The following is a 26,274-nucleotide window of genomic DNA, read 5'->3' on the forward strand; positions in this document are numbered from 1 at the left end:
TTGGAGATTTTGTTTTCTTGTTTGGGGGACCCGACAGGAGGAGGGTGATGGTGTTTGTGTTTAGTAACAACAGTGTGTGGGGGGGGGGGGGGGGGGGGGGGGTGGGGAGACGGAGAGAGACCGAAAGAGACACAGAGAGAGACCGAGGCAGGATTAGAGACAGAGAGAGACGGAAAGAGACACTCAGAGAGACCGAAGCAGCATTGGAGACAGACACAGAGACCGAATCCTCCGGATTAGAGTCAGACAGAAAAAGACAGAGAGGCAGAGACGGGGGCAGGGGAGGGGGAGAGACAGAGAGAGAGACCAAGAGACCCGGGGCCCCTCCACGTCTTCCCTTTCCAAATCCCACTTTTCGTCCTCCCTCTGCCTCTTTCACGGACCCCCAAACTGTTTCCTCACCCTCACCCACACGGTGTCTACATGTTTTGTTTTGTCGTCTGTCTCCCCCTTTTAGACTGTGAGCCCGTTGTTGGGTAGGGACCGTCTCTATCTGTGGCTGACTTGGACTTCCCAAGCGCTTAGTCCAGTGCTCTGCGCCCAATAAGCGCTCAATAAATACGATTGAATGAATGAAAGACCAGGGAGGGAGATTCATTCATTCCTTCATTCTATCGGTTTTTTTGAGCGCTTACTGGGCGCAGAGCACTGGATTAAGCGCTTGGAAAGTACAAGTCGGCAACGGATGGAGAGGGTCGGAGAGAGACGCGCGCGCACAGACACGCATACACACTCACAGACACAGACACGGACACACACACACACACACGCACACACACACACCCAGAGATGTCTTCCGGGCGATACTCGGGGAGCCAATCAGAAGCCGCAGCGCCTGGCTCCACTCCTCAATTAAAGGCTACAACCCTCCGCGCCGGCGGAGTCGAGCTTCATTTGGCCGCCAGGAAGGACCAGAGCAAGGACCGGAGCAAGATGATCTGAGCGGCCTCCTCCCTCTCCTCCCCCCCTCCCCCCCCTTCAGCAGCAGCCCCCCGCCCCCGGCCTGGCCCTTCCCCCTCCCCCGTTCCCCTCCCCCCCTCCCCGTTTGCAGCCGCCTCTGGGGAGGGTCTCCCCCCCACCCCCCGCCGCCCGGACCCCCGGCGGCGCCCCGCGATGAGCGGCTCCTTCGATCGGAAGCTGAGCAGCATCCTCACGGACATCTCCAGCTCCCTCAGCTGTCATGTCGCGTCCAAGGACTCGCCCACGCTGCCCGAGTCCTCCGTCACGGACTTGGGCTACTACAGCGGTCCCCAGCACGACTACTACGCAGCGCAGCCCTATAGCCAGCCCGTGAACCCGTACGCTTACCACCACCAGTTCAATCTCAATAGCCTTGGGGGCGCGGGCGCCTACTCGCCCAAGTCGGAGTATACGTATGGCGCCTCCTACCGGCAGTACGGAGCTTACCGGGACCAGCCCGTGCCCACCCAGGACCCAGGTGAGAGAGACCGTCCGGCCGCGGGGAGGGAGGGGATGGTTCCGAGGGTTTCCCCGGGTCATAGGACCCCCCCATACACACATACCCCCCCGGCCCCGGGTGGGCGAGGGGTTGGTGGGAGGGTTGGGAGGGAGAGTCGCGGCAGGGCCGGGAACGCCTGGGTTCTATTCCCCTGGACTCCACGAGTCGCGGCCAGGGCCACATTCGGGCCTCCCCGCAACGGGGCGATGAGGCAGGATGAGAGGCAGAGACGGAGGCAGAGAGACCGAAAGAGATACGGAGAGAAACCGAGGCAGGATTGGAGACAGAGAGAGAGACCGAAAGAGGCACAGAGGGAGGCCGAAGCAGGATTGGAGGCAGAGACAGAGAGAGACCGAAAGAGACACAGAGAGAGATCGAGGCAAGATTGGAGGCAGAGACAAAGAGAGAGATAGAAAGAGACACAGAGAAAGATCGAGGCAAGATTGGAGACAGAGAGACCGAAAGAGACACACAGAGAGACCGAGGTCTCGGCCAGGGAAGACCACCACCCCGCCCCTCACCAAAGGACCGGTCAGCGGGGAGAGGCCGGGAGGAGGACGGCGTGAAGCAGAGGAGAAGGAGGAGGTGGAGTTGAGAGAGGGAGAGAGAAAAAAAAGGGAGAGGTAGACGGGAGGAAGACGGGAGGGGAAGAGAAGAGACAGAAAAAGGGAAAGAAAGGGGGAGTGAAACCGTGGGGGAGAGAGAGACAGAATAAAGAGAGATGTGCGGAGCCCGAGACTGAGGCCGAGAGAGGAGCAGGGGTGCCCCAGGAGAGGAGGAAAACCTGAGAAAAGTTTTTTTTTTGGGGGGGGGTGCATGGCAAGGGGCAGAGGCCGGGAGAGGAGGAGAAACTGAGAAAAATTGGGGGTGGGGGGCATGGCAAGGGTCGGGGGCAGGAGGAGGGATGGCCGGGGGGACAGGAGGACGAGGGATGGACGGAGGGACGGACGCGCCTCCGAGCCGTGGGCGGCCCGGGCCCTGCCCCAGCGGGAAAACCCGTCCCGGCTCGGCTTCCCGCCCCTTCGGCGCCAGCTGAGCCCGGAGGAGGGGAAGAGGGAGGGGGAGCGGGGGAGGGGGCGGGGGCCGGGACGGCGGCGATCGAGGCTGGGAGAATGGGAGGTGGGGGGGTGATGGATCGGGAATCCAAGCGATCCACCGGGGGATCGGAAATTCAAGGAATCGGAGCTGGAAAACTCGGGAATCCAAAAGAGATGGGTGGGGAAGGGCTGAGGGTCCCAGGCGCTCAGGACGAGGAAATCCTACGGAGGGGAGGGGGAGGTCGGGGGCCCAGGCGCTCAAAGCTAGGAAGTCTTGTATGTGCTGGGAGGGGGAGAGGGGGAGAGGGGACCCAGGCGCTCCGGGCTGCGAAGTCCTGGGAGGGGGAAGTTCGGGGATCCAGATACTCGGGGCTGCGAAGTCCTGGGGGTGGGGAGAGGGCAGTTCGGGACTCAGGAGCTCGGAGTTGCGAAGTCCTGGGTCGGGGGAGCTCGGAAACAGGGGGTCTCGGGGCTGGGAAGTCCTGGGGCAGGGGGATTAGGGGACCCAAGCGCTCGGGGCTGGGAAGTCCTGGGGGGTTCGGGGATCTAGGCTCTCTGGGTCGGAAATCGAGGGGCGGTTGTTTCAGGGACCCAGGCGCTCGGGGCTGGGAAATCCTGAGTGGAAGGAGTCGGGGACCCCAGGCGCCCAGGGATGGGAATTCCTGGGACGAGGGGAGATCGGGGGACCCAGGGGCTCGGGGCTGGGAAGTCCTGGGGCGGTTCAGGGGCCCAGGCGCTCGGGGCTGGGAGATCCAGGTTGGGATGGAAACGCAGGCACTCCGAGCCGGGAAGGAAGCGGAGGCTGAGTCGGACTGTTTCTCTGCCCGCAGTGTCCGTGAAGGAAGAGCCGGAGCCCGAGGTCCGCATGGTGAATGGGAAACCCAAGAAAGTTCGCAAACCGAGAACGATTTATTCCAGCTACCAGCTAGCTGCTCTGCAGCGCCGCTTCCAAAAGGCCCAGTACTTGGCACTGCCCGAGAGGGCCGAGCTGGCAGCTCAGTTGGGCCTGACACAGACCCAGGTAACGACCGGTCCCGGGCAAAGAGCAGGAGGGAAAAAAAACCCCTCCCCACTGCTAGCTCCGGGGGTTTCCCTGGGCGCTGGATGCGCTGTTCGGAGGAGCAGTGGACAATTTACCGCTGTGTAGTCCCTCAAATAAAGCTGGGGGGGGGGGGGGGGGGGGGATGTGGGTCACCGAAAACTTGTCTCTTTGGGGGTAGGTGTGCTTGTGTGTGGCAGTGCTGGGCACCGGGGGGCGAATCTGTGCTTGTTTATTTACCGAGTGCTAGTCTGTGTTACTATGTCAGGTGTAGATAGCTCCCAGGTATATCTACGTGCGTGTACGTGTGTGCTGTAAAGCAGGGTGAGTGGTGTTTGTGTACCATGTATATCTGCGTGTGTGTGTGTGCGCGCGCGCGCTGCAGACCAGAGTGAGTTGTGTTCGTCTACCATGTATATCTGTGCGTGTGTGTGTGTTTGTGTGTGTGCTCACGCATGCTGCAGACCAGGGTGAGTGGGTTTGTGTGTTAGTGCGCTGGGATGTGTGCCTACGCGTTTGTGTGTCTGTTAGTCTACCACAGGGGAGCTATCTATGTGTGCATGTGGGTTGGTGTACTAGGGTGTAGATGTCTGTGTGTGATTGTGGGCCCGGGTGGAGGTATTTTTTTAGGTCCTGTGTGTTAGTGTACCAGGGTGGAGATAACTATGGGTACGTGTACGAGAGCGGGGATAGTTACGTGTTTTAGCGTACCAGGATGTAGACATTTATGTGTGTATGCGTGTTAGTGTACCGGGGTGAGTGTGTCTAGGTGTGTGCTAGTGTACCGGGTGTGGGGACCTTCGTCTGTGTGCGTGTGTGTGAATGTTCCGGGGTGTAGATATCTACGTGTGTGTTGTGTGATTGGCTTGGCTTAGAAGTATCTGTATTCGGGGGTGGAGTGAATCGGAGTGTTCTTTGGGTGTGTGATCTGGGCTAGAACACTCCTATTCATTCAATTCAATCGTATTTATTAAGTGCTTATTATGTGCAGAGCACTGTACTAAGCGCTTGGGAAAGTACAATACAACAAGTGGCAATCCCTGCCCACAACGAGCTCACCCTCTTTCGGCTCATCGTAGCGGGGACCCGGGCCCAGGGACTGGGCCTGGGGAGGGGTGAATTGAGGGCTGATGAGGCGCCGTTTGCCACTTTCTGTTTCCCGGTCCGTATCACCGGTCCAAGGGGTCTGCGGCCGATGCTGAATGTGTTGTGTGCATGTTTGTACACCTGAGGGCTCCTCACTGTGTTCGTGCGTGTGTGAGTGTGTGTGTGTGTGTGTGTATGAGGAGAGAGAGAGAGACAGAGACAGAGACAGAGAGGGAGAGAGCGCCCGCGCGCGCACCTGGGCAGATGTTTGCGTGAATGTATGACAATCTATCCATCAGTGGTATTTATTGAACACTTACTGTGTGCAGAGCACCGTACTAAGCGCTTGGGAGAGAACAAGGCAATCGACTTGGCGGACACGTTATGTGCGCGAATTTGTACTTTGTAAGGGTTATTCGTGTGTGGATATGCGTGGGTAGTATTTTTTTTTGTATGTGTCTGGACATGGGGACGTGCGTGCATATGAGTGTAGATGTCCTAGCATGAGAGTGAGCCGGTGTGAGTACACATCTCAGCTGTGTCTTCAGACCCCTCCCACCCAGCCAGGGGGACTCCGGCAGGACCCCCGCCCCAGTCACCTGCGACGACCCCATCCCCGGGCCTAACTGGTCCTTGAAGTAGGGGGTGGGGAGGCAGAACTGGGCCGGGGCTTCGGGACCGGGGGGGCTTGGGGGGGGGTCTGAGTTGGGGGAGACCTGGGACCGGGTGGTGGGGGGTGGGGTGGGGAAAGAGGAGCGGAGGGCGTCAAGGAGGGGGGAAATGTCTTTGTGTTTGCTCACGCTTGGGACCGCGCTGGGAACCCCGAGGAGCCTCATTGAGTCACCGCTGTGGCCTTGGTCACAAGATGCATTCATTCATTCAGTCGTATTTATTGAGCGCTTACTGTGTGCAGAGCACTGGACTGAGCGCTTGGGAAAGCACGATGCAGTAAGAGACAATCCCTGCCCACAACGAGCTCACAGTCTAGGGGAGAGGGAGGGTGACTGACATCAGTACAAGTAAACAGACATCAATATAAAGAAATAGAATGACAGATACAGACGTAAGTGCTGTGGGGCTGGGAGATGGGGGAAGAGCAAAGGAAGCAAGTCGGGGAGACGCAGAAAGGAGTGGGAGATGAGAAAAAGTGGGGCTTAGTTCATTCATTCAATTCAGTCGTATTTATTGAACGCCTACTGTGTGCAGAGCACTGGATTGAGCGCTTGGAAAGCACAATACAGAAATAAAGAGAGACAATCCCTTCCCACAACGGGTTCACAGCCTAGAGGCGGGGGAGAGAGACATCAATACAAATAAAGAGGCAATAATATAAAGAAATAGAATTAAAGATACAGACATAAGTGTTGTGGGGCTGGGAGTTGGGGGAACAGCAAAGGGAGCAAGTCGGGGCGACGCCGGAGTGGGAGATGAGAAAAAGTGGGGAAGGCCTCTTGGAGGAGACGTGCCTTCTGTAAGGCCTTGAAGAGGGGGGAGAATAATAATGATGGTATCTGTTAAGCGCTTACTATGTGCCAAGCGCTGTTGGTCTGTCGGATTTAAGGAGGGAGGGGCTTCCGGCCCAGAAGCAGGACGTGGGCCAGGGGTCGGGGCGAGACTGGCGAGATGGAGGAGGGCCGCGGGTCCCGCGTGGGACGGGGAGGGAAGAGGAGGACGCCCCTCGCCTCTCTTGACCTCTCGCCCCCTCCCCACCTCCCCAGGTGAAGATCTGGTTCCAGAACCGTCGGTCCAAGTTCAAGAAGCTGTACAAGAACGGAGAGGTCCCGGTGACCCTGGAGCTGAGCCCCAACAACAGCGACTCCATGGCTTGCAACTCCCCGCCCTCTCCGGCCGTTTGGGACGCGGGCTCGCACGGCCACCAAGGAGGTCGCCACCCGCTCCCGCAGCCGCTCCCTTACAGCGCCTCGCCCAACTACCTGGAAGACTCGGGCCCCTGGTATCACCACCACCAGAACCTCAGCGCCCCTCACTTGCAGGCGACGGCCCAGCAGCCGGGCAACCTGCACCACGCCTCCCCTGGCCCGCCGCCCACCCCGGGGGCGGTGTACTGAGGGCGCCCCGAAGACGGGGAAGGGGGCGGGAGGGGGGTCGCGTACCTAGGGTGCGCCCCCTCTCCCTCCCGACGCCCTTTCGGGCCCACCCATCCACCCAGTCCGGGGCGGGTCCGACTAGCAGGACAGCAGGAGGAGTCGCCCGGGCGGGCGACCAGACTCACGGAGCTGCAAGCCGCGGGCAGGGCGGAGGGCGAGCTGGAGAGGAGAGAGAGACGCCCCCCTCCCTACCCTCCCCCCGCCCTGCCCGCGGGGAGCGGGAACGGGACGTACAAACTTTGCAAAGAGCCGGGAATCCGGGTGGCACGCCCGCATTCAGAGGCCCGGCGCCGGCAGCTCCTCGCGGTCGCTTTCCCTCCCGCCCCCTCCCCTTCCCGGCCCGGAGGGAGGGGGCGGGGGCGGGGGCGTCCAGGGGGGAAATGGGGGAGGGGGCCGCCGCAAGCTACTTCGATCAATCACGCCAGCTTGGGCAGGGACGAGGACAAGGACTTGGGAAGGGGGGAGGGAGGAAGTTGGGCTTCGGGTTCCTTGGGGTTTTTGGTTTTTTGGTTTTTTTTTGGTCTTCATTTAAAACCCAGTCCAGTCCCAAGCTTCTCCGGGCCGCCCAACTGGTCGGATGACCTGTCCGCCCCCGCCCCTCCCCGCGGCCGGCTCTGATTGACAGCTTGGACGGACATCAAAGGCCGCCCACCCCCCCCCACCCCCGCCCCGCCCCGGCCACGCGGCGGCTTCTTTCTTCTCTAGAGGTGGAGGGGGGAATTCCCCCCCCCGCCCCTCCCCACACGTCTTGGGTTTGTTTTTTAAATTTTTATTATTATTATTATTTTTAGGCAAAAGCCAAAGCTCCAGAGTAGGCAAAATGGTTGTGGCCTTTAAAAAGACCAGTCAACCCTCCCTGCCCACCCACCCACTCCCCTCCCGCCCCCTACCACTCTCCTCCAGGCTCGGACTCGTCCTGGGGGAGATGGGGGTGGCCGAGGGGCGGGGGGAGAATCTTGTTTTAGTGCACAGAACTTTGCACAAGTCGGTCTAAGCTGTTGAAGAGAAGAAAATTTAAGGGCATTGTTAGCAACTAGGCCAGAAGCGCTTCCACGGTATCTCAGTTCAGGTCTTCCGTTGCCATCGACCCCCCCCCCCCCCCACCCTTTCCCGCCTTGGAGAAAGAAAACACCCCAAATTTCCATCGCGTTTTTTTCCCTCCCCCCGCATCGGTTCGATTTGAACTGCAGGAAAAACTTGCGTCAGCCTCGGGAATAACCGCTCGCCCACTCGCCCGAGGAAAGTCTCCCTTCTTCGGCGGCTTTGGGGCTTGTCTAGCTCGGGGTTGGTGGGGAACGGTCGGTCTGGGGTCGCAAGGACCAGGTTGGTTTGGACTTCCACGTCTTCTCCCCTTCCCTTAATTCCCCTCCTCTCCTTTCCTCTCCCACCCACCCCCGCCCCCACCAATCCCCTGGTTGGGGGGAAAATCAGCGCCGGTTTCGTAAAACTGCAGAAAATGAAAAAAAAAAGAATTCTATCGTGGGTATTTAAGACAAAATGACTATTTTTTTTAAACGACATCAGCTCTCCGCTGGCGTGTTGTATAGCCTCGAAGCTCTCCTATTTATGTGACCTTCTGTGTATGTGTGTGTCGGGCCCCACTGTACATATTCCCGTGTGTATAGCTGAGCGAAACAGGGTTATTTTCTTTGATTGGAATTTTGGTTTTTTGTTTTTGTTTTTGGTTTTTTTTTTTAAATCTGTCTCCGAGAGCCGTTCCCATCCCGGAACGGACGACCTCGTCTCTCGCCTTCCTTCCCGCTTTCTTACTGGACCAACTTTATACATTCTGTTAATAAAAACCCCACCGTTGGCGTCCACACTGCCCGCGGCCTTTCTTTAGTGGGGGCTCCCCGGGGTGCAGATGGCTTCCCGACCCCCGTCTCTGGTCAGACAAAGAGGAGGAGGAGGACTGGAGGCATTGAGGAGGGGGGAAAACACTCCAAAGCAGCTGGAGGGAGGAGCGCTTGGGGTCGATTTTCCTCACAATATTCCCGGAGAGGATAGTCCCCAAATTTGGTGCCAGGGGAGCGGGTTATTATCCCTCAGGGCCTGTCTCCATCCCCACCCCGGAAAATGAAGTTTATCCTTTTTCATTCATTCATTCAATCGCATTTATTGAGCGCTTACTATGTGCACAGCATTAGACTAAGCGCCTGGAAAGTCCAATTTGGCAACGCTTAAAGACAATCCCTACCAAACAACGGGGCTCACAGTCTAGAAGGGGGAAGACAGACAACAAAACAAAACAAGTAGACGGGCATCAGTATGTTGAGTCGTGGCCAGTGGAAGTAACTGGGGCTGAGGTGCTCCCTAGCCCGACGCTAGCCCGCCCGGGCCCCTCGGCTCTCTCCGCGGGAGGCCAAGGTCCCCGAGGGGGAAACTGAGTCCCAGCAGGCAAGACAGGAACGTCTGCGCTCTTGGCTGAGTCTCTACCGGGAGAAGCAGCGTGGCCTAATGGATAGAGCCCGGACGTGGGAGTCAGAAGGACTTGAGTTTTAATCCCGGCTCCGCCACTTGCCTGCTGTGTGACTTTGGGCAAGTCACCTAACTTCTCTGTGCCTCAGTTACCTCATTTGTAAAATGGGGATTAAGACTGTGAGCTCAATGTGGGCGAGAGACTGCGTCCCACCTGATTTGTTTGCGTCTACCCCAGCGCTTAATACAGCGCCTGTCACGTAGTAAGCGCTTAACAAATATTATTATTATTATGCCACCGCAAGGGGACCTTCGTCCCTCGGGAGGGACATTTCGTTACTGACGCTGGAGAGCCCAGATTGGGGAAGGCGACCGAGTCCAAACCGGGGGAGCGGGGGCTGGGGTTTTAGGGTGCCGGGAGATGGGGGGGGGGTGAAGACCTAAGGCTAATACATCTCCCCCCCACCCCCGCTTCCTCCCACCCATTTATCTGCCCTCTCCCCCGCCCTGCCCGCCCCTCGGTCCAGGACACAGTGACCGGACAAGATCCACGCGTCAGCTGGGCCGCGGTTCTGCGTGGCGTCTCTGTCCCGGCCTCTTCCCCTGACGCGGGGTCAACCCCGACTGCTTTTTGATCTCGCCCGCTCGCACACACCCGCACATGCAAGCACACGCGTGTACAACTCAGCCCTTTTCCTCCTCCCCTCCCACCCCGCTTCTTAAAGTGACGGTGTCCCCCCCCACGCGGACACCCCCCCACCCACCCTCGTCCACGAGCCTCTCGGCCCCTTCCCCAAATCGCCCCCCGGGGCCTCGGGCCTTGGGAACGGGCCTTTTCCTGTCGGAGGAGGCCTGGCTGGGCCTGGTGTCACAGGAGTAAACAAACTACCTCACGTCTGAGGGTGAGCGCCGTATTTACCTCTCCAAGAGGCCGAGCCAACCGGTGACTCACCTCCCCGGCCGCGGCCAGCCGGTCCTCGGCTCCTCCCGGGTCCCCGGCATCCAGCCCCCTCCCACTCGGGAACCCCGGAGTCCGGCCGGCCCCGCTCCCGGCCTTGCGTGGAGCCCTGCACGCCCGGGTTCCCCTGGAGATGGCTAGCGCATCCCTCCCTCCACCCCCGCGCAGGGACACAACCCCCGGGCTTCACGGAGGGTGACCCACTCGTGGAGGGGTGGCCGCAGTCCACCCAGCCAGGAACCCAAGGCAGCCGCTCCAGAGTGCCCCGACCGGAGAGATTCGGGTAGCCTGGCATCACGCACACACGCGGGTGTTCCAGGGGGTCCCCTCGACCCGAAGCAGACAACTGCAGAAGCAAACGGCCAGAGAAGGACACCCGGCCCGCCCACCTGCTCCTCCCCAGCACCTGACTTCCATCCACTTCGAGTCCATTTGGAAACCGGTCTGCGGTCGACAGGGGGCTGCCAGGATGGAAGGACCCTTCCCATTCCCCCCAACCCCCGAAAGGGCCTCAACAACCTGGGGATGGGGGAACAGTACAGTGCTCTGTACCGCTTAGTACTGCTTACACAGCGCTTAGTCCAGTGCTCTGCACACAGTAAGCGCTCAATAAATATGAATGAAAGGAATAACAATAATAATAAAGGTATTAGTTAAGTGCTTACTCCGACTTGTACTTCCCAAGCGCTTAGTACAGTGCTCTGCACACAGTAAACACTCAATACATACGATTGAATGAAAGGAATAACAGTAATAATAATAAAGGTATTAGTTAAGCGCTTACTGCGGGCCAAATATTCATTCATTCAATCGTATTTATTGAGCCCTTACAGTGTGCAGAGCACTGGACTAAACGCTTGGAAAGTGCAATTCGGCAACATATAGAGGCAGTCCCTACCCAACAACGGGCTCACAGTCTAGAAATACTGTTCTAAGCACTGGGCTAGATACAAGGTCTTTGGGTTGCCCCGCGTGGGGCTCACAGTCTTAATCCCCATTTTATATCTGAGAGAACTGAGGCCCAGAGAAGTGAAGTGACTTGCCCAAAGTCACACAGCAGACAAGTGGTGGAGTCGGGATTAGAACCCACGTCCTCTGACTCCCAAGCCCGGGCTCTTGCCACTGAGCCACGCTGCTTCTCTAGACTAGAGGCGAGGGGAGGGGGTGGGGTGGGGGGTGGAGGGAACCTGAGGCGGGCGTGGAAGGGGTTAAGGCGGCAGCTGCCAGGCCCGGCTTCTGCTAAGCAGTTTGGTTTGAGGGCTTCGTGCAAATGCCGAGCCGGGAGGCGGCGGGCGGGCAGACTCGGTGGAGACTCTTGCCTTTTATTAGGGCAGGGCTGCCAGCAAAGGGAGAAAAAAGACCCGGCGCGGGAGGGAGGGCGGAGAGAGCATCGCCTGCAGATAAAAGCGTGTTGTAAGCGCTCAAATACCGCCGGATCCTCCCGACCGTGGGCTGGGCCTGCAGCTCAGGCTGGCTTGGCGGCCCCAGTGACCTGGCTTTGGGGTCAGCTCCGCCCCCTGACCTCCCTCTCCCCCCCCCAACCCGCCAGTACCCCTCCTCTGATTCTTCCAGCTCACCTTGCCCCAGACCCTCCCCTGTCCTACACTGGGAATAGGGGAAGGCGGGAGATGAGATGGGAGGATGGGGGAGGAGGGATTTGGGGAAGGGGAGGAAAGGAGAAGAGGTGAGATGGGCAGTAGGGGTGAGGGATGGAGGGAGGGAGATGAGGTGGGAGGATGGGGAAGGAGGGATTTGGGGAGGGGGAGGAGTGGTGAAGAGATGAGATGGGCAGCTGGGGTGAGGGAGGGAGATGAGGTGGGAGGATAAGGGGAAGGGATTTGGGGAGGGGGAGGAAGGGAGAAGAGGTGAGATGGGCAGCAGGGGTTGGGGGGGAGATGAGATGGGAGGATGGGGGAGGGATTTGGGGAGGGGAGGAAGGAAGAAGAGGTGGAGGGGGAGGGATTTGGGGAGAGGGAGGAAGGAAGAAGAGGTGGAGGGCGAGGGAAGGAGAAGAGGCGTGGGGGTGGAGAGCCGGGGTTTTTGAAGAAGCAGAGTCTGGGAGTGGGAAGGGAAGGGCCGAGGGTGGCTGGGGTTGGCAGAGGAGGGAGCGGGTGAGCCAGGGGCACAGTGGGTGGCGTCCCGCCGGGGCTGGAGAGGGCGGGCGCCTGCTGTGAACGCCTCTGGGGTGGGGCTGCTTTGGGCAGGGCTGGCACCGGCTTGGGAGCCCAGGTCTCCCCAGCCAGCTACACCTGTCCTGACTCTTTTACGCCCCCTCCCAGGTAGAGATTCTTCCGGCTGGCCCGCCCACCCATCTGATCGGCCCACCTACCCTTGTTAGAGCCGCATTTCTGGGGCTACTAGGGGCCTTGGTCTGTCCCAGCTCTCTGACCAATCAGTCAGTCATATTTATTGAGCACTTACTGTGCGCACATCACTGTACTAAGTGCTTAGGAGAGTGTAGTACAACAACAGACATTCCCTGCCCACAATGAGCTTACATTCTAGAGGGGGAGATGGACATTAATAGAAATAAATGTTACAGGGAGCCCACAATGAGCTTTCAGTCTAAAGGGACTGTAGCGCTTTCAGTCTAAAGGGACTGTAGCCAAGCCCCCTTCCACCAGCCAATCTTTCCCCCTTCTCCTGGGTCCCACGGGTTCAGAGATAAATGTCAGCCACAGGACAAAGAGACCCCCACCCCCCAACAATGGTTTTGCTGCCACTTCCAGCCCCTTTCCAGCATTGGCTTTGGGGCCATCGCATGACGTAGTGGGTAGAACACAGGCCTGGGAGTCAGCAGGTCGTGGGTTCTAATCCAAACTCTGCCACCTACCTATAATGTGACCTTGGGCAAGTCACTTAACTTCTCGGTGCCTCGGTTACCTCATCTATCAAAAGGGGATTGACACTGGGAGCCCCACATGGGACTGGGACACAACCTGATTTGCTTGTATCTACCCCAGTGCTTGGTATAGTGCCTGGCACACAGAAATCACTTAACAAACACTATAATCATTATTATTATTAGAGGGCTCCCTGATTTCTTCCAGAGCCCAGCCAGCTCACCCACAGGGACTGTGTGCCACATGCCCTGAGACTGGGGGTCCCCTGCCTGTTTGGTGGCAGGGCTCTGGGAGGAGCAACCCCTCATTCATTCAGTTGGTCATATTTACTGAGCGCTTATTGTGTGCAGAGCACTGTACTAAGCACTTGGGAGAGTAGAATACAAAAATAAACAGGCACTTTGCCTGGCCACTGAGAGCTTACAGTCTGGTGGGGGAGACAGACAATACAAATAAGTAAATTACAGATATGTACATAAGTGCCGTGGGGATGGGAGGGGGTAAGAACAAAGAGAGCAAGTCAGGACAACACAGAAGGGAGTGGGAGAAGAGAAAAGGGGGGCTTAATCTGGGAAGGCCTCTTGGAGGGGACGTGCCTTCAATAAGGCCTTGGAGTGGGTTGTGATGGTGAGGGGGCGGGAGAGTAATTGTCTCCATCGGATTTGAAGAGGGAGGACTTTCCAGGCCAGAGGAGGAGGGTAGCACACCTTTGGTGGGGGTGTGCAGGTGAGGAGGCTTGGCATTGGCTAGCAGAAGCCCAATCTGGCTAGAGTCTTCCAGGGTCAAGCCCCTGCTTCCTGCTCCCCATCTAGACTGAAAGCTCCTTTTGGGCAGGGAACAAATCTACCAGCTCTATTATATTGTTCTCTCTCAAGCATTTAGTACAGTGCTCTGCGCACAGTAAGTGCTCAATAAATAGTGTTAATTGACTGATTGATTGATTGCTCCCCCTCCAATAGGATAGAAATCTCAACTTGCTCTTCCATCCTACCCTAGGTCCTCCTACTGGCCTGTGGTTTGACCTTGGGAAAGTCACTTAATTTCTCTAGGACTCAGTTTTCTCATTTGTAAAATACCCATTTGCCCTCCCACTTAGGCTCTTAGCTTCATGTGGGACATGAACTGTGTCCACCCTGATTATCCTCTATCTACCCCATCACTTAGCCCAGTGCTTGGAACATAGCAAATACTTAAATGCCACAATTATTATGGTGATGCCATCTTACTCTTCCATCATTCCCCTTGGAATCTGGAGGGGCCTGAGGGCTCCCAGGACTGCACCAACAGAACTATCGGTGTGGGGGGGGGGGAAGGGGGGGTTGGGGGGGGGAGACAGTCCACAACTGCGGGGGTTCCCCTCCCCCTACTCCCCCTGCCTCAGTCTCTTCATGTGGTTCCTTCCCCTACCTGAGCAGGGGCCTGAGGGTAGCAGGCTTTGGAGTGGTTACATCAAGCAGGCCTCATTGCATCAGCCCCGGCCCCCCGGGGGGACAGGCCTACGTGAGGGGAGGGGGAGAGGATCCCCGGGGGTGGGGCATCTGGGTGGTGGGGGGCAGGGGGAGGGGCAGAGAAGAGGGGAGACCCAGCATTCCCCTGTCCTGTGTGTTCCCGGCTCTAATTGCAAGCCTTAATCACCTTAATGAGCTGTTTACCCACCTTGGTGGGAGCTGAGCTGCGATCTGCCAGAACTGCCAGAGAGGTTCACTACCAGCCTCCTTCCGGCCTGGGAAAAGGCGGTGGGGGCCGGGGTTGGGGGTAGAGAAAGGTGTTAGGCCCAGGCATGGGGGTGCTGGGCCTGGGGCAGCCCCAACGGGGAGGCCCCAGCCCAAACTCTGGGCTGGCTTGAACTTCAGGTCCCCAGGGAGCGTGATTCAAATGGAAAGGGGGAAGACGAGGCCCACTCGATTCCAGAGGAGGAGGGAGGAAGCCCGGCGCGTGACCCCCCCGGGGCTGGGACTGACTCAACCCTGGGCCGTGGGCTTGTTGTCCATTCTGCTTTGGCAGCGCCCGCCGGCGGGGGGGCTGAGTCACACTCCCCCTTTCCCCTCATCCTACCCGCTGGGCCCTGGACCGGCAGCCAGGTCAGGGTCCTGGACTGCACAGGGAGGTGGCAACTTCATGGAGACAGGGGGCTGGACCTGGTGACCTTTGGGGGGCTGGACCTGGGCTGTGTGGGTGTCAGGGTGAGTGAAACCGGACTCCTGCGTCCAACCCCTCTGTTCCCTCCTCCACCCTGTTCTTGCCCCCTTTCAGCCTCCACCTCCCTAACAGGTCGACAAAGGGCTAGAGTGGTGGTAGGGGGCAGCCCCCACCCCAAGAAAGGAATCAGACCAGAGCAGGAGCTGGAGCAGCAGTTAGGACTCAAGGCCTGGACTAGGAGAGGCAGGGGAAAAGCTGGGAGATGGTGGATCATTTCGACCTTCACAACATGGCTAAAATCCATCCTTTCATTCATTCAATCATATTTATTGAGCGCTTACTGTGTGCAGAGCACTGTACTCCATCCAAACTGCTACCACATTAATCCGATCACTCATCTTCCCCTTACCCTCGATTACTGTATCAGCCTCCTTGTTGACTTCCCTGCCTCCTGTCTCTCTACTCCAGTCCATACTTCACTCTGGTCTCTACAGAATTGTTCGGGACATGTTTCCCCACTACTCAAGAAACTGCAGTGGTTGCCCATCCACCTCCACATCAAACAGAAACTCCTCATCGTTGCCTTTAAAGCACTCAATCACCTTTCCCCCTTCTTCCCCACCTAGCTACTCTCCTACTACAGTCCAACCCACATACTTTCCTCCTCCAATACCAACCTTCTCACTGTACCTCCATCTTGTCTATCTCACTACGGACCTCTAGCCCATGTCCTGCCTCTGAACTGGAACGCCCTGCCTCGCTCCCTTAGAGAAGCAGCGTGGCTCAGTGGAAAGGGCCCGGGCTTTGGAGTCAGAGGTCATGGGTTCAAATCCTGGCTCTGCCAATTGTCAGCTGTGTGACTTTGGGCAAGTCGGTTAACTTCTCTGTGCCTCAGTTCCCTCAACTGTAAAATGGGGCTTAAGACTGTGAGCCCCCGTGGGACAACCTCATCACCTTGTAACCTCCCCAGTGCTTAGAACCAACAAAGCGCATAGTACAGTGCTCTGCACACAGTAAGCACTCAATAAATACAATTGAATGAATGAACAGGCCCCAACCTGCCCACCCCACTTTGCCTGTGGATTGCTCCAGGCTCTGGATTTGACTGAAAAAAAAAATGCATGGGGGAAGAAGGGGAGAGGGGAAAGAGGAGGGAAGCGGGGCATAAAGAAAGTTCATGGGGGACACAGAAAGACAAAGAGGAAGAAAGACAAGGACACTGAGAGAGACAGGAATTGAGATGGGAGAGACATTGTCACAGACAGAGAGGCAGAGACAGGCAGAGCAATGGTCAGAACAGAGTGACGGAGGGAGGGAGAGAAGAAGAAGCATGGCTTAGTGGCAAGAGCATGGGCTTGGGAGTCAGAGGACATGGGTTCTAATCCCAGCTCTGCCACTTACTGGCTGTTTGACCGTGGGCAAACCACTTCACTTCTCTGTGCCTCAGTTACCTCTTCTGCAAAATGGGGACTAAGACTGTGAGCCCCACGTGGGACAACCTGATTTCCTTGACTCTACCCCAGCACTTGAACAGTGCTTGGCACGTGGTAAGCGCTTAACAAATACCATTCTTGTTATTGTTATTATTATTGTTGAAACGGGTGTTGGGGGACACACAGTGAAAAAGGCAAACAAATCTTTGGTGAAGGGTAGAGGAAATCCTCCTTGCCAGTTTAGCTGGATAGGGGTGGTCTCTGGGGGAACAGTCTAGGTGGATGGGGTAATCCCTTATTTATTATTGTATCATACTCTCCCAAGCACTTAGTACAGTGCTCTGCACACAGTAAGTGCTCGATAAATACGATTGAAACAATGAATGAATGAACTGGACAGGATAGTTTCTGGAGGGACAGTCCAGTTGCATGGGGTGGACTCTGGGGTTACAGCCTACCTGCAAGAGGGATGTTGTCTCCGGACAGTATAGTTGGAAGGGGTGGTCTATGGGGGAGATAGTCTAGCTGGATAAGGTGGTCTCTGGATGGTCAGTCTAGCTGGAGTGGTCTCTGGGAGGACAGTCTGGCTGGGTGATGATGATGATGATGATGGTATTTGTTAAGCACTTGCAATGTGTACAGCACTGTTTTAAATGTTGATCCAGATACAAGTGAATCAGGTTGGTCGCAGTTCCTGTCCCACAAGAAGCTCATGGTCTTAATCCCATTTTGCAGATGAGGTAACTGAGACACAGAGAAGTTAAGTGACTTGCCCAAGGTAACACAGCAAAGTGACAAAGCCAGGATTAGAACCCAGGTCCTTCTAACTCCCAGGCCTGTGGTCTATCCACTGTGCCACACTGCCTCTGGTGCATGGGTGGGGTGGTCTCTGAGGGGACAATCTAAATGGGCGGGCTGGTCTCTGGAGAGACAGTCCAGCTGGGCCACGTGGTCTCTGGGAGTCTCTGATCCCTGGCAACGGAAAGCCTCCCTGTCTTACTGAATCCAGTGCCAGGAACCTTGCCAGCAGAGCAAACCGCAACGTTTTACACAAATCGGAAAAAGCTGGAGTGAGCAGGAGGGGAGAGAAACTCCCATCCATCCTTCCTGACACAGAGTCTGGGGAGAGTTACAGGAAGCTGAACGTGGTTCCAGAGGGGGCTAACAAGGGCTGTTAACAGCCATTAAATGTTTAGGTTTCTTGATGAGGAACAGATTCAGCCAACATCTCCAAGCTCACCACCTCCGAGGATCTCCAAGCCCTCTGTGGCATTTTGTGATTCCTCCTTTTCGACCTGGGTGTCCCCAGCTGGTGTTGGGGAGAGATACAGTTGTCTGGGGCTAATGATGGGGTTGGGGGAGTGGGTAATAATAACAATAATAATTATTATTGTATTTGTTAAGCACTTACTATGTGTCATGCACTGTTCTAAGCACTGGGGTGATACAAGCTAATCAGGTTGGACACTGTCCCAGGTGGCGCTCACAGTCTCAATCCCCATTTTACAGATGAGATAACTGAGGCACCAAGAAGTGAAATGACTTGCCCAAGTTTGTTTGTTGTTTTTGGACTATACTCTCCCAAGCACTTAGTACTGTGCTATGCACACAGTAAGCGCTCAATAAATATAATTGAATGAATGAACAAGGTTACACAGCAGACAAGTGGAGGAGCCGGGATTAGAACCCAGATCCTTCTGACTCCCAGGCCTGTGCTCTATCCACTAGGCCACGTTGGCTGGAACTGGGGCTGGGGTGGGGGATGCAGTTGGGCATGCTCAGGGAGGGAGCGCGAGCCAATCAGTTCATTACCGCTGCCAGCAGACTCAGGAGTCTGGCGGGACTCCAAGCTAAAGCATTGGGTTGGAATATCCATTCTTACAGGTTCTTGCCGCCAGCCTCATTTCTTATTTGGTTCACCTTGTTTCTTTCCAACCACAGCCAGACGAGCCCCTCCATGTGTGGCCGGCCTATGGGAGTTCGGGGAGGGACCCCTGCCCACTGCTCTTATGTCTGCAGAGGGCCAAACCAGATGGAATTGGTCATTGGCAGCAAGAAAGCATTAGGAGAGGGAGAAGGAAGAACTTCCTAATAGCTTGGGTGTCCATCTTGGTCCAGCTTGGAGGGATGGTTACAGCTTGGGGTTCAACTTAGGGCTCCAGCTTGGGTGGTGGGGGCGGGGAGGGTGTCCAGCTCAGTAAGAGGGGACTGGGGCAAGGCAGAAATGCCATCGTCCCTGGTAATTGTTAAAGGGAGAAAAGACATCAGCCTGGGCACTGAAGCTTAGGGCTGGACCAGATCACCTTTTGAAATGTCACCCAGCTCTGAGAATCAACTGACCACTCCAGGATTTGTTACCTCTCCTGTTCTTACTGCATGACTTAACAGTACATATCTCTGGGCCTTGGTTCCCTCATCTGGGAAATGGGGATTAGGAGTGAAGCAGCCTGGCTCAGTGGAAAGAGCCTGGGCTTTGGAGTCAGTGGTCATGGGTTCAAATCCCGGCTCCTCCAACTGTCAGCTGTGTGACTTTGGGCAAGTCACTTCACTTCTCTGGACCTCAGTTGCCTCATCTGTAAAATGGGGATTGACTGTGAGCCCCCGGTGAGACAACCTGATCACCTTGTAGCCTCCCCAGTGCTTTCCACATAGTAAGTGCTTAATAAATGCCATTATTATTATGTGGGACAGGGACTGTGTCCTACCTGATTAATTTGTATCTACCCCAGCACTTAGTGCCTGGCACATAGTAAGCACTTAACAAGTATCATAATTATTAATAAATATCAGTGATTGGTGGATTGAGGTGGTCTTGTGGGTGGCAGGAATGGAGCCAGAGGGAGGAGTAGAGTAGGGAGGCGCTCCAGCAGCCCAAAGGGTGCAGAACCAGTGAAGAGGTGGCTGGAATGCAGGTAGGGGCAGCGGGGGGATTTGGGTTGGGGGATCTGGGTTGAGGGGCGGGGAAACAGGGGTGGCAGTTTGGATGAGGGAAAAAGCCACATGAGGCTTATGGCATGTGCAGCTGCCTGGGCCACAACACCTTTGTGCCTCGAGGCGGGTATGTCTTCCCTGTGAGCTCCCGTCTCCAGCGACAGATCAGAGGCGCCAGACTCCACCTAGAGTTTATAGTTTCATTTGGGATCTGTCCTTAACCGAGGAATCTGGGAATCCAGAATCATCTGGTCCAGCCTCCTGCCTCCAGGCAAGGTAACGCCCAATAATAATAATAATTGTGGTATTCATTAAGCGCTTACTATGTGTCAAGCACTGTAATAAGCACTGGGACAGATACAAGAGAATCGGGTCCTACTTGGTGTTTGCGGTCTAAGTAGGAGGGAGAGCAGATACTGAGCAGCAGCAAGGTGTAGGGGATAGAGCTAAGGCCTGGGAGTCAGAAGGTCATGGGTTCTAATCCCACTCTGCCACTTGTCTGCTGTGTGATCTTGGGTAAGTCATTTCTCTGGGCCGCAGTTACCTCATTTGTAAAATGAGGATTGGGACTGTGAGCCTCACGTGGGACGGGGAATGTGTCCAACCCAATTTGCTTTTATCTACCCCAGCACTTCGTATAGTGCCTGGCATGGAGTAAGAGTTTAAAAAACACCATAATTATTATTATATTGAATCCCCATTTTACAGATGATGGGACTGAGGTCCAGAGAAGTGAAGTGGCTTGTCCAAACTTATAATAATAATAACTGTGGCATTTGTTAAGCGCTAACTTTGTGCCATGCAATGTTCCAAGTACTGGGGTAGATGCAAGGTAGTCGGTTGGACGTAGTCCCTTTCCCACATAGGGCTCACAGTCTTAATCTCCATTTTACAGATGATGGCACTGAAGCAGAGAAGTGAAGTGACTTGCCCAAGGTCACACAGAAGACAAGTATCAGAACCTGGATTAGAACCCAAGCCCAAACCAGTCAGGACCCACAGATGCCTGGGAACAGGGAGGGTTTGCCCTCCTGATCCAATGTTGTCTCTCTCTGGTGCTCAGGAATTCTTTCAGGAGTCTCAACCACTTCTCTATGGGTGCAATTGTAGCCCATTTCCTCTTGTCTCCGAGGACCTAGGAAACAGATCAGTAACCCCCAGAGGCAGTAGAGGCTGTAATTATAATTATTACAGTATTTGTTAAGCGCTTACTATATGCCAGGCACTGTACTGAGCCCTGGGGTGGAATAAAACCAATCAGGTTGGACACAATCCCTGTCCCGCTTAGGGCTCACGGTCTTAATCTCCATTTTACAGATGAGGTAACTGAGGCACAGAGAAGTGAAGTGACTTGCTCAAGGCCACACAGCAGACAAGTGGTAGAGCCAGAATTAGAACCATGTTTTAAATGGCATTTGTTAAGTGCCTACTATGTGCCAGGCGCCCTACTCAGCACTGGGGTAAATACAAAATGATCAGGCTGCACCCAGTTCATGTCCTATGTGGGACTCACAGTCTTAATCCCCATTTTAGAGATGAGGCAATGAGGCCCGGAGCAGTGAAGTGACTTGCCCAAGGTCACACAGAAGACTAAAGGCAGAGCTGGGATTAGAACACAGGTCCTCTGACTCCCAGGCCAATGCTCTTTCAACTAGGCTATCCTGCTTTGCTTTCCCGTCATCATGCTCTTTCCAACAGAATCCATCAATCTTGGCAGGCAATCTGTCTTCCCTAGGTATAAAGCCCTGGTCTGAATTCTGAGGAGGAGAGAAGCAGCGTGGCCTGGTGGATGGACTCGGAAGGCCCGGGAGTCGGAAGGACCTGGGTTCTAATCCCAGCTCTGCCACTTATCTGCTGCGTGACCTTGGGCAAATCACTTCACTCCTCTGGGCCTCAGTTCTCTCAGCTGTCAAATGGGGATTAAGCCTGTGAGCCCCATGTGGGACAGAAACTGTGCCCAACCTGAGTGCATAGTCCAGTGCTTGGCACGTACTAAGTGCTTAACAAGTACCATGTTTATTAAGTACTACAATTATTATTATTAATGACATGTACTCAAGAGATAGAGTCATGTAAGTACGGAGGTCAGGGGGTGGGGCTCCGGGTGAACTGAACAATGCCTTCCCCGTTCCTCTTTCCCAAACCACAACCTGCTCTCCCTTCGGATCTTTCCAAAAAATGTCCACTGTAGGGTGCCTTCACTGACTTCTCCCTCCTCCTCCTCCTCCTCCCTCCACCCAGCTCATCTGGTAGCACCAAACCCTCCAGCTACTCAACACTTATGTGGATTCTGCTAAGCTTATGTAGAGATTTCTGCTATTTACCTTGGACTTTTTATCTGATTGTATGTTTATGTCAGCGCCTCCCTGCCCCCGCAAGAAGATCTGGACTCCTCCCTCCGTGCCATAATGGAAAGAGCATGGGACTGGGTGTCAGGAGACCTGGGTTCTAGTCCCAGCCCTGACACGTGCCTACTGTGTGATGTACTACAAGTCATTTTGCCTCTCTGGGCCTCAGTTTCCTCCTTGGTTAAATGGGGATAAAACACCTGCTCCTTCTCCCCGTTAAATGGTGGGATGGGGATGGTGTCTGATTTGATTATCTGAAGCTGCCCTAGAGCTTTACCCAGTGCTCGGCACATAGTAAGGGCTTAATAAACATCATTGATGCGGATGGGTTCTTGGTCTAACTGTTGGTAAAATGGGGTGGTGATTAGACAGACGGAGATTGCTAGTGACAGCACACAGCCAGCGGGGAGGATACGTGTAATTATACGTGTAATAGAGACAGACCTAGGAGATTGTGGGGAGGGGGCTACACTGCTTGGAGAGAGGGGGCCCAGATGGGGACATCCTGGAAGACTGCCAGGAGGAAGTGGGCCTTCAGGGGCATGGGTTAGAGGTTAGCAGAAGATGGGGGTCAAGGAGCCACCAATTCTTTTCCTCGGGTGATTCTGCTCCTTCTCTGTGTGTCCTCCCCCTCCCCTCCCAGCCCCCCGCCCCCCGTCTCCTTGGCCCTGGTGTCTTGCACAAACAGGCGCTTCCAGACGTAGTCTCTTCCTCTGGGCTGCAAGTTAGGACCTGCCAGCCAGGGACACCCCCTCCCAGCCCCTGTGGCGGGGAATTCTTTGCTAAAACAGATCCCGGTGGTGAGCAGCAGGGAACGCCCCCCCCCCCCCCCCCCCCCCCCCCCGCTCTCCACCCCTGCAGGCCCCTGGTCACATGCTCTGGGACTAAGGAGCTTGCAAGGAGGGGTTGCAGTAATCACCCCTTCTCCCTTCCTTTTCCCACCTCCCCCATCGAAAGGCTCCAGTATGGAGGGACAGGGCAACTGAGTTCTTTCTGACCTCAGATCAATGGCTTTCTGGTTCTCCTGGGTCTCCTTTTATCCAACCTGGGAAATGGGGAGAGAGGTCTCAGTACCCTGGATAGGATGGGTGGAGAATGAAGACATGAGGTTGGCATGGGCCTGGGGATAGAGGGCTGCTTCCAGGCAGGATGACATAGTGGATAGAGCATGGGCCTGGGAGTCAGAAGATCATGGGTGCTAATCCCGGCTCCACCACTTGTCTGCTGTGTGACTTGGGCAAGTCACTTCACTTCTCTGGGCCTCTGTTACCTCATCAAGAAAATGGGGATTGAGACAGTGAACCCCATATGGGATAGGGACTGTGTCCAACCCAATTTGCTTATACCTACCCCAGTGCTTAGTACAGTACCTGGAATATAGTAAGTGCTTAACAAATACCATAATAATAATTATTATTATTGTTCAAACAGCCATCACCCTTGCCCCTATCCTCAAGTACAAGATTCTACAATCTCCCTGCACATCCACGGGGGCTTGGGGGCGGGGGAATTGCAGTAGCCCCCGGCCCCCATTCCCATCAAAAGGCTCTAGTATGTAGGAACAGGGCAACTGAGTTCTTTCTGACCTCAGACCACTGGTTTTCTTTTTCTCCCGGGCATCCTTTTATCCAAACTGGGAAATTTATTCATTCATTCAATTGTATTTATTGAGCGCTTACTGTGTGCAGAGCACTGTACTAAGTGCTTGGGAAGTACAAGTTGGCAACATACAGAGATGGCCCCTACCCAACAACAGGCTCACAGTCTAGAAGGGGGAGACAGACAAGCAAAAAAAACATATTAACAAAATAAAATAAATAGAATAAATATGTACAAATAAAATAGAGTAATAAATACGTACAAACATATATACATATATACAGGTGCTGTGGGGAGGGGAAGAAGGTAAGGGCGGATGGGGAGGAGGGGGAGAGGAAGGATGGAGCTCAGTCTGGGAAGGTCTCCTGGAGGAGGTGAGCTCTCAGTAGGGAAAATGGGGGAGGATCCCCCCTAGGCCCAATGCCTGAGGCTCACTCTGCCCACTGTGGAGAGAGATCTCAGCATCCAGAGTAGGATGGATGCAGAATGAATACATGAGGATAGGCATGACCCTGGGGGTGGAGGGCTGCTTCTGGGCAGGACCACCCTCCCCTTCAGACAGCCATCTCCCCCCCACCCCGTGTCCCCCTAACTCTATCCCCAAGAACAAGATTGCACAATCCCCCAGCACATCCTCCTCTGGGTGTTAGCCCAACCTGCATCACCAGGCTGTTTTTGATGCTGATGAATATGACCCAAGGAAATCAGCTTGCTTAATCCAGAGCAAGGGAGACTTAGCTTAGATGTTAGGAAGAACTTTCAGGTAGTAAGGGTTATACAGCCCTGGATTGGTGAGCCCGTTGTTGGGTAGGGATTGTCTCCATTTGTTGTCGAATTGTACTGTCCAAGCGCTTAGTATAGTGCTCTGCACACAGTAAGCGCTCAACAAATATGGTTGAATGAATGAATGAATTTGGGGCATTAAGGAATATTATGCAATTTCCAACTCAGCAATATTAATAATGACATGGAGATATTTCTTAAGCGCTTTCTAGTTGCCAGGCACTGTACTAATATAAGATAACCAGGCCAGATGCAGTCCCTGTCCCACATGGGGTGCACAGTCTAGGGGGAAGGGAGAAGAGGTATTCACCTCTATTTTACAGATGAATAACCTGAGACACAGAGAAGGAAGTGTCTTGCCCAAAGTCACACAGCATGTAAATGGCAGAGCTGGGATTAAAACCCAGGTCCTCTGACTTCCAAGCCCAGGCTCTTTCCACTAGGCTAGACTCAGATGCCTGGGAGAGGTAACACTCTTGACTTGGCTCATTTTAGGTGCGCTAGGCCAAGATGGCGGTGGCGGGAAAGGCGGCTCAGGTGGGAGACAGAGGGAGAAGGAGGATGATGGATGGCTGATGGAGCGGGAATGGTTTGCCTCTCCGGGGCTCCCCAGGGAGGGAGGGAGGATTAAGAATAATAATAATAATGATGGTATTTGTTCATTTATTCATTCAGTCGTATTTATTGAGCGCTTACTGTGTGCAGAGCACTGTACTAAGTGCTTGGGAAAGCACTTCAGGAGGCCTTCCCAGACTGAGCCCCCTCCTTCCTCTCCCCCTCCTCCCCGCCTTACCTCCTTCCCCTCCCCTCAGCACCTGTATATATGTATATATGTTTGTACGTATTTATTACTCTATTTATTTATTTTACTTGTACATATCTATTCTATTTATTTTATTTTGTTAATATGTTTTGTTTTGTTCTCTGTCTCCCCCTTGGGTTGGGTAGGGACCGTCTTTACATGTTGCCAACTTGTACTTCCCAAGCGCTTAGTACAGTGCTCTGTACACAGTAAGCGCTCAATAAATACAATTGATTGATTTTGCATTCAGGCAGAGGGCTGAATGAGATGACCTCTGGAAGACCCTAGGTCCCAGAGCCAATGAAAATCCTGTCTGCTTGAAGATGGAAAAAGGGGGTGATCAGAGACATCCGCACAAAATAATAATAACAATAATAATTGTGTTATTTGCTAAGTGCTTACTCTGTACCAGGCACTGTACTAAGTGCTGGGGTAGATACAAGGTTCTTGGGTTGGACACAGTCCCTGTCCCACCTAGGGCTCACAGTCTTAATAACTGTTTCCACCGCCTGTCTCCTCAACCTCAGCATGGTCTAGTGGAAAGAGCCTGGGCTTGGGAGTCAGAAGATGTAAGTTATAATCCTGGCTCTGCTACAAATCTGCTATGTGACCGTGGGCAAATCATTTCACTTTTCTGTGCCTCAGTTACCTCATCTGTAAAATGGGGATTGAGGCTGTGAGCCCCATGTGGGATAAGGACTATGTCCAACCTGATTACCTTGTACCTACCTCAGTGCTTGGAACAGTGCTTGACACATAGTAAGTACTTAAAGAAATCACAGTTGATATTATTGTTGTTATTATTACTGTTGCTACTAATAATTATTATTATTATTATTATCAGCTGGTGTTTGTTGAACTTCACCCCTGGGACAGGTCCTCTGGGTGGCAAAATGGAGAATACCTGTCTGTAGAGGCCTTTTTCCAGGAGCAGAATGGTTAATAGAGTATGTGTCCAGTAGTAAGAAAGACCTGGGCTCTAATCCCTGCTCCTTTACATATCTGCTGTGTGACCTTGGACAAGTCACTTTACTTGTCTCTGCCTCAGTTACTTCATCTATGAAATGGAGATTAACAGTGCGAGCCCCTTGTGAGACAGGGACTATGTCCAACCTGAATGACTTGTATCTTCCCCAGCGCTTAGAACAGTGCTTGGTACATAGTAAGCACTTAACAAGTACCATAATTATTATTTCCCTTCTGCCATGCTGGAAGGGCCAGGGTAGCGTGGTCAGATGAGGAGAAGGGGAAGTGGGGCAGACGAGGTCCCAGGGACAGGAGAGGAGGGAAA

At 54.7% G+C, this 26,274-nt stretch overlaps 1 protein-coding gene across 1 annotated transcript; it reads left to right on the forward strand.

Annotated features, from left to right (window-relative positions):
- The first annotated feature begins 1,113 nt into the window (after positions 1-1,113).
- DLX3 (distal-less homeobox 3) lies at positions 1,114-6,690 on the forward strand. The gene is made up of 3 exons (XM_038754757.1): positions 1,114-1,438; positions 3,327-3,517; positions 6,340-6,690. Exons 1-3 carry the CDS (start codon positions 1,114-1,116, stop codon positions 6,688-6,690), a joined length of 867 nt encoding a protein of 288 aa, XP_038610685.1.
- The last annotated feature ends 19,584 nt before the right edge of the window (positions 6,691-26,274 follow it).

Source organism: Tachyglossus aculeatus, chromosome 11 (assembly GCF_015852505.1).
Source record: "Tachyglossus aculeatus isolate mTacAcu1 chromosome 11, mTacAcu1.pri, whole genome shotgun sequence".
Taxonomy (NCBI): domain Eukaryota; kingdom Metazoa; phylum Chordata; class Mammalia; order Monotremata; family Tachyglossidae; genus Tachyglossus; species Tachyglossus aculeatus.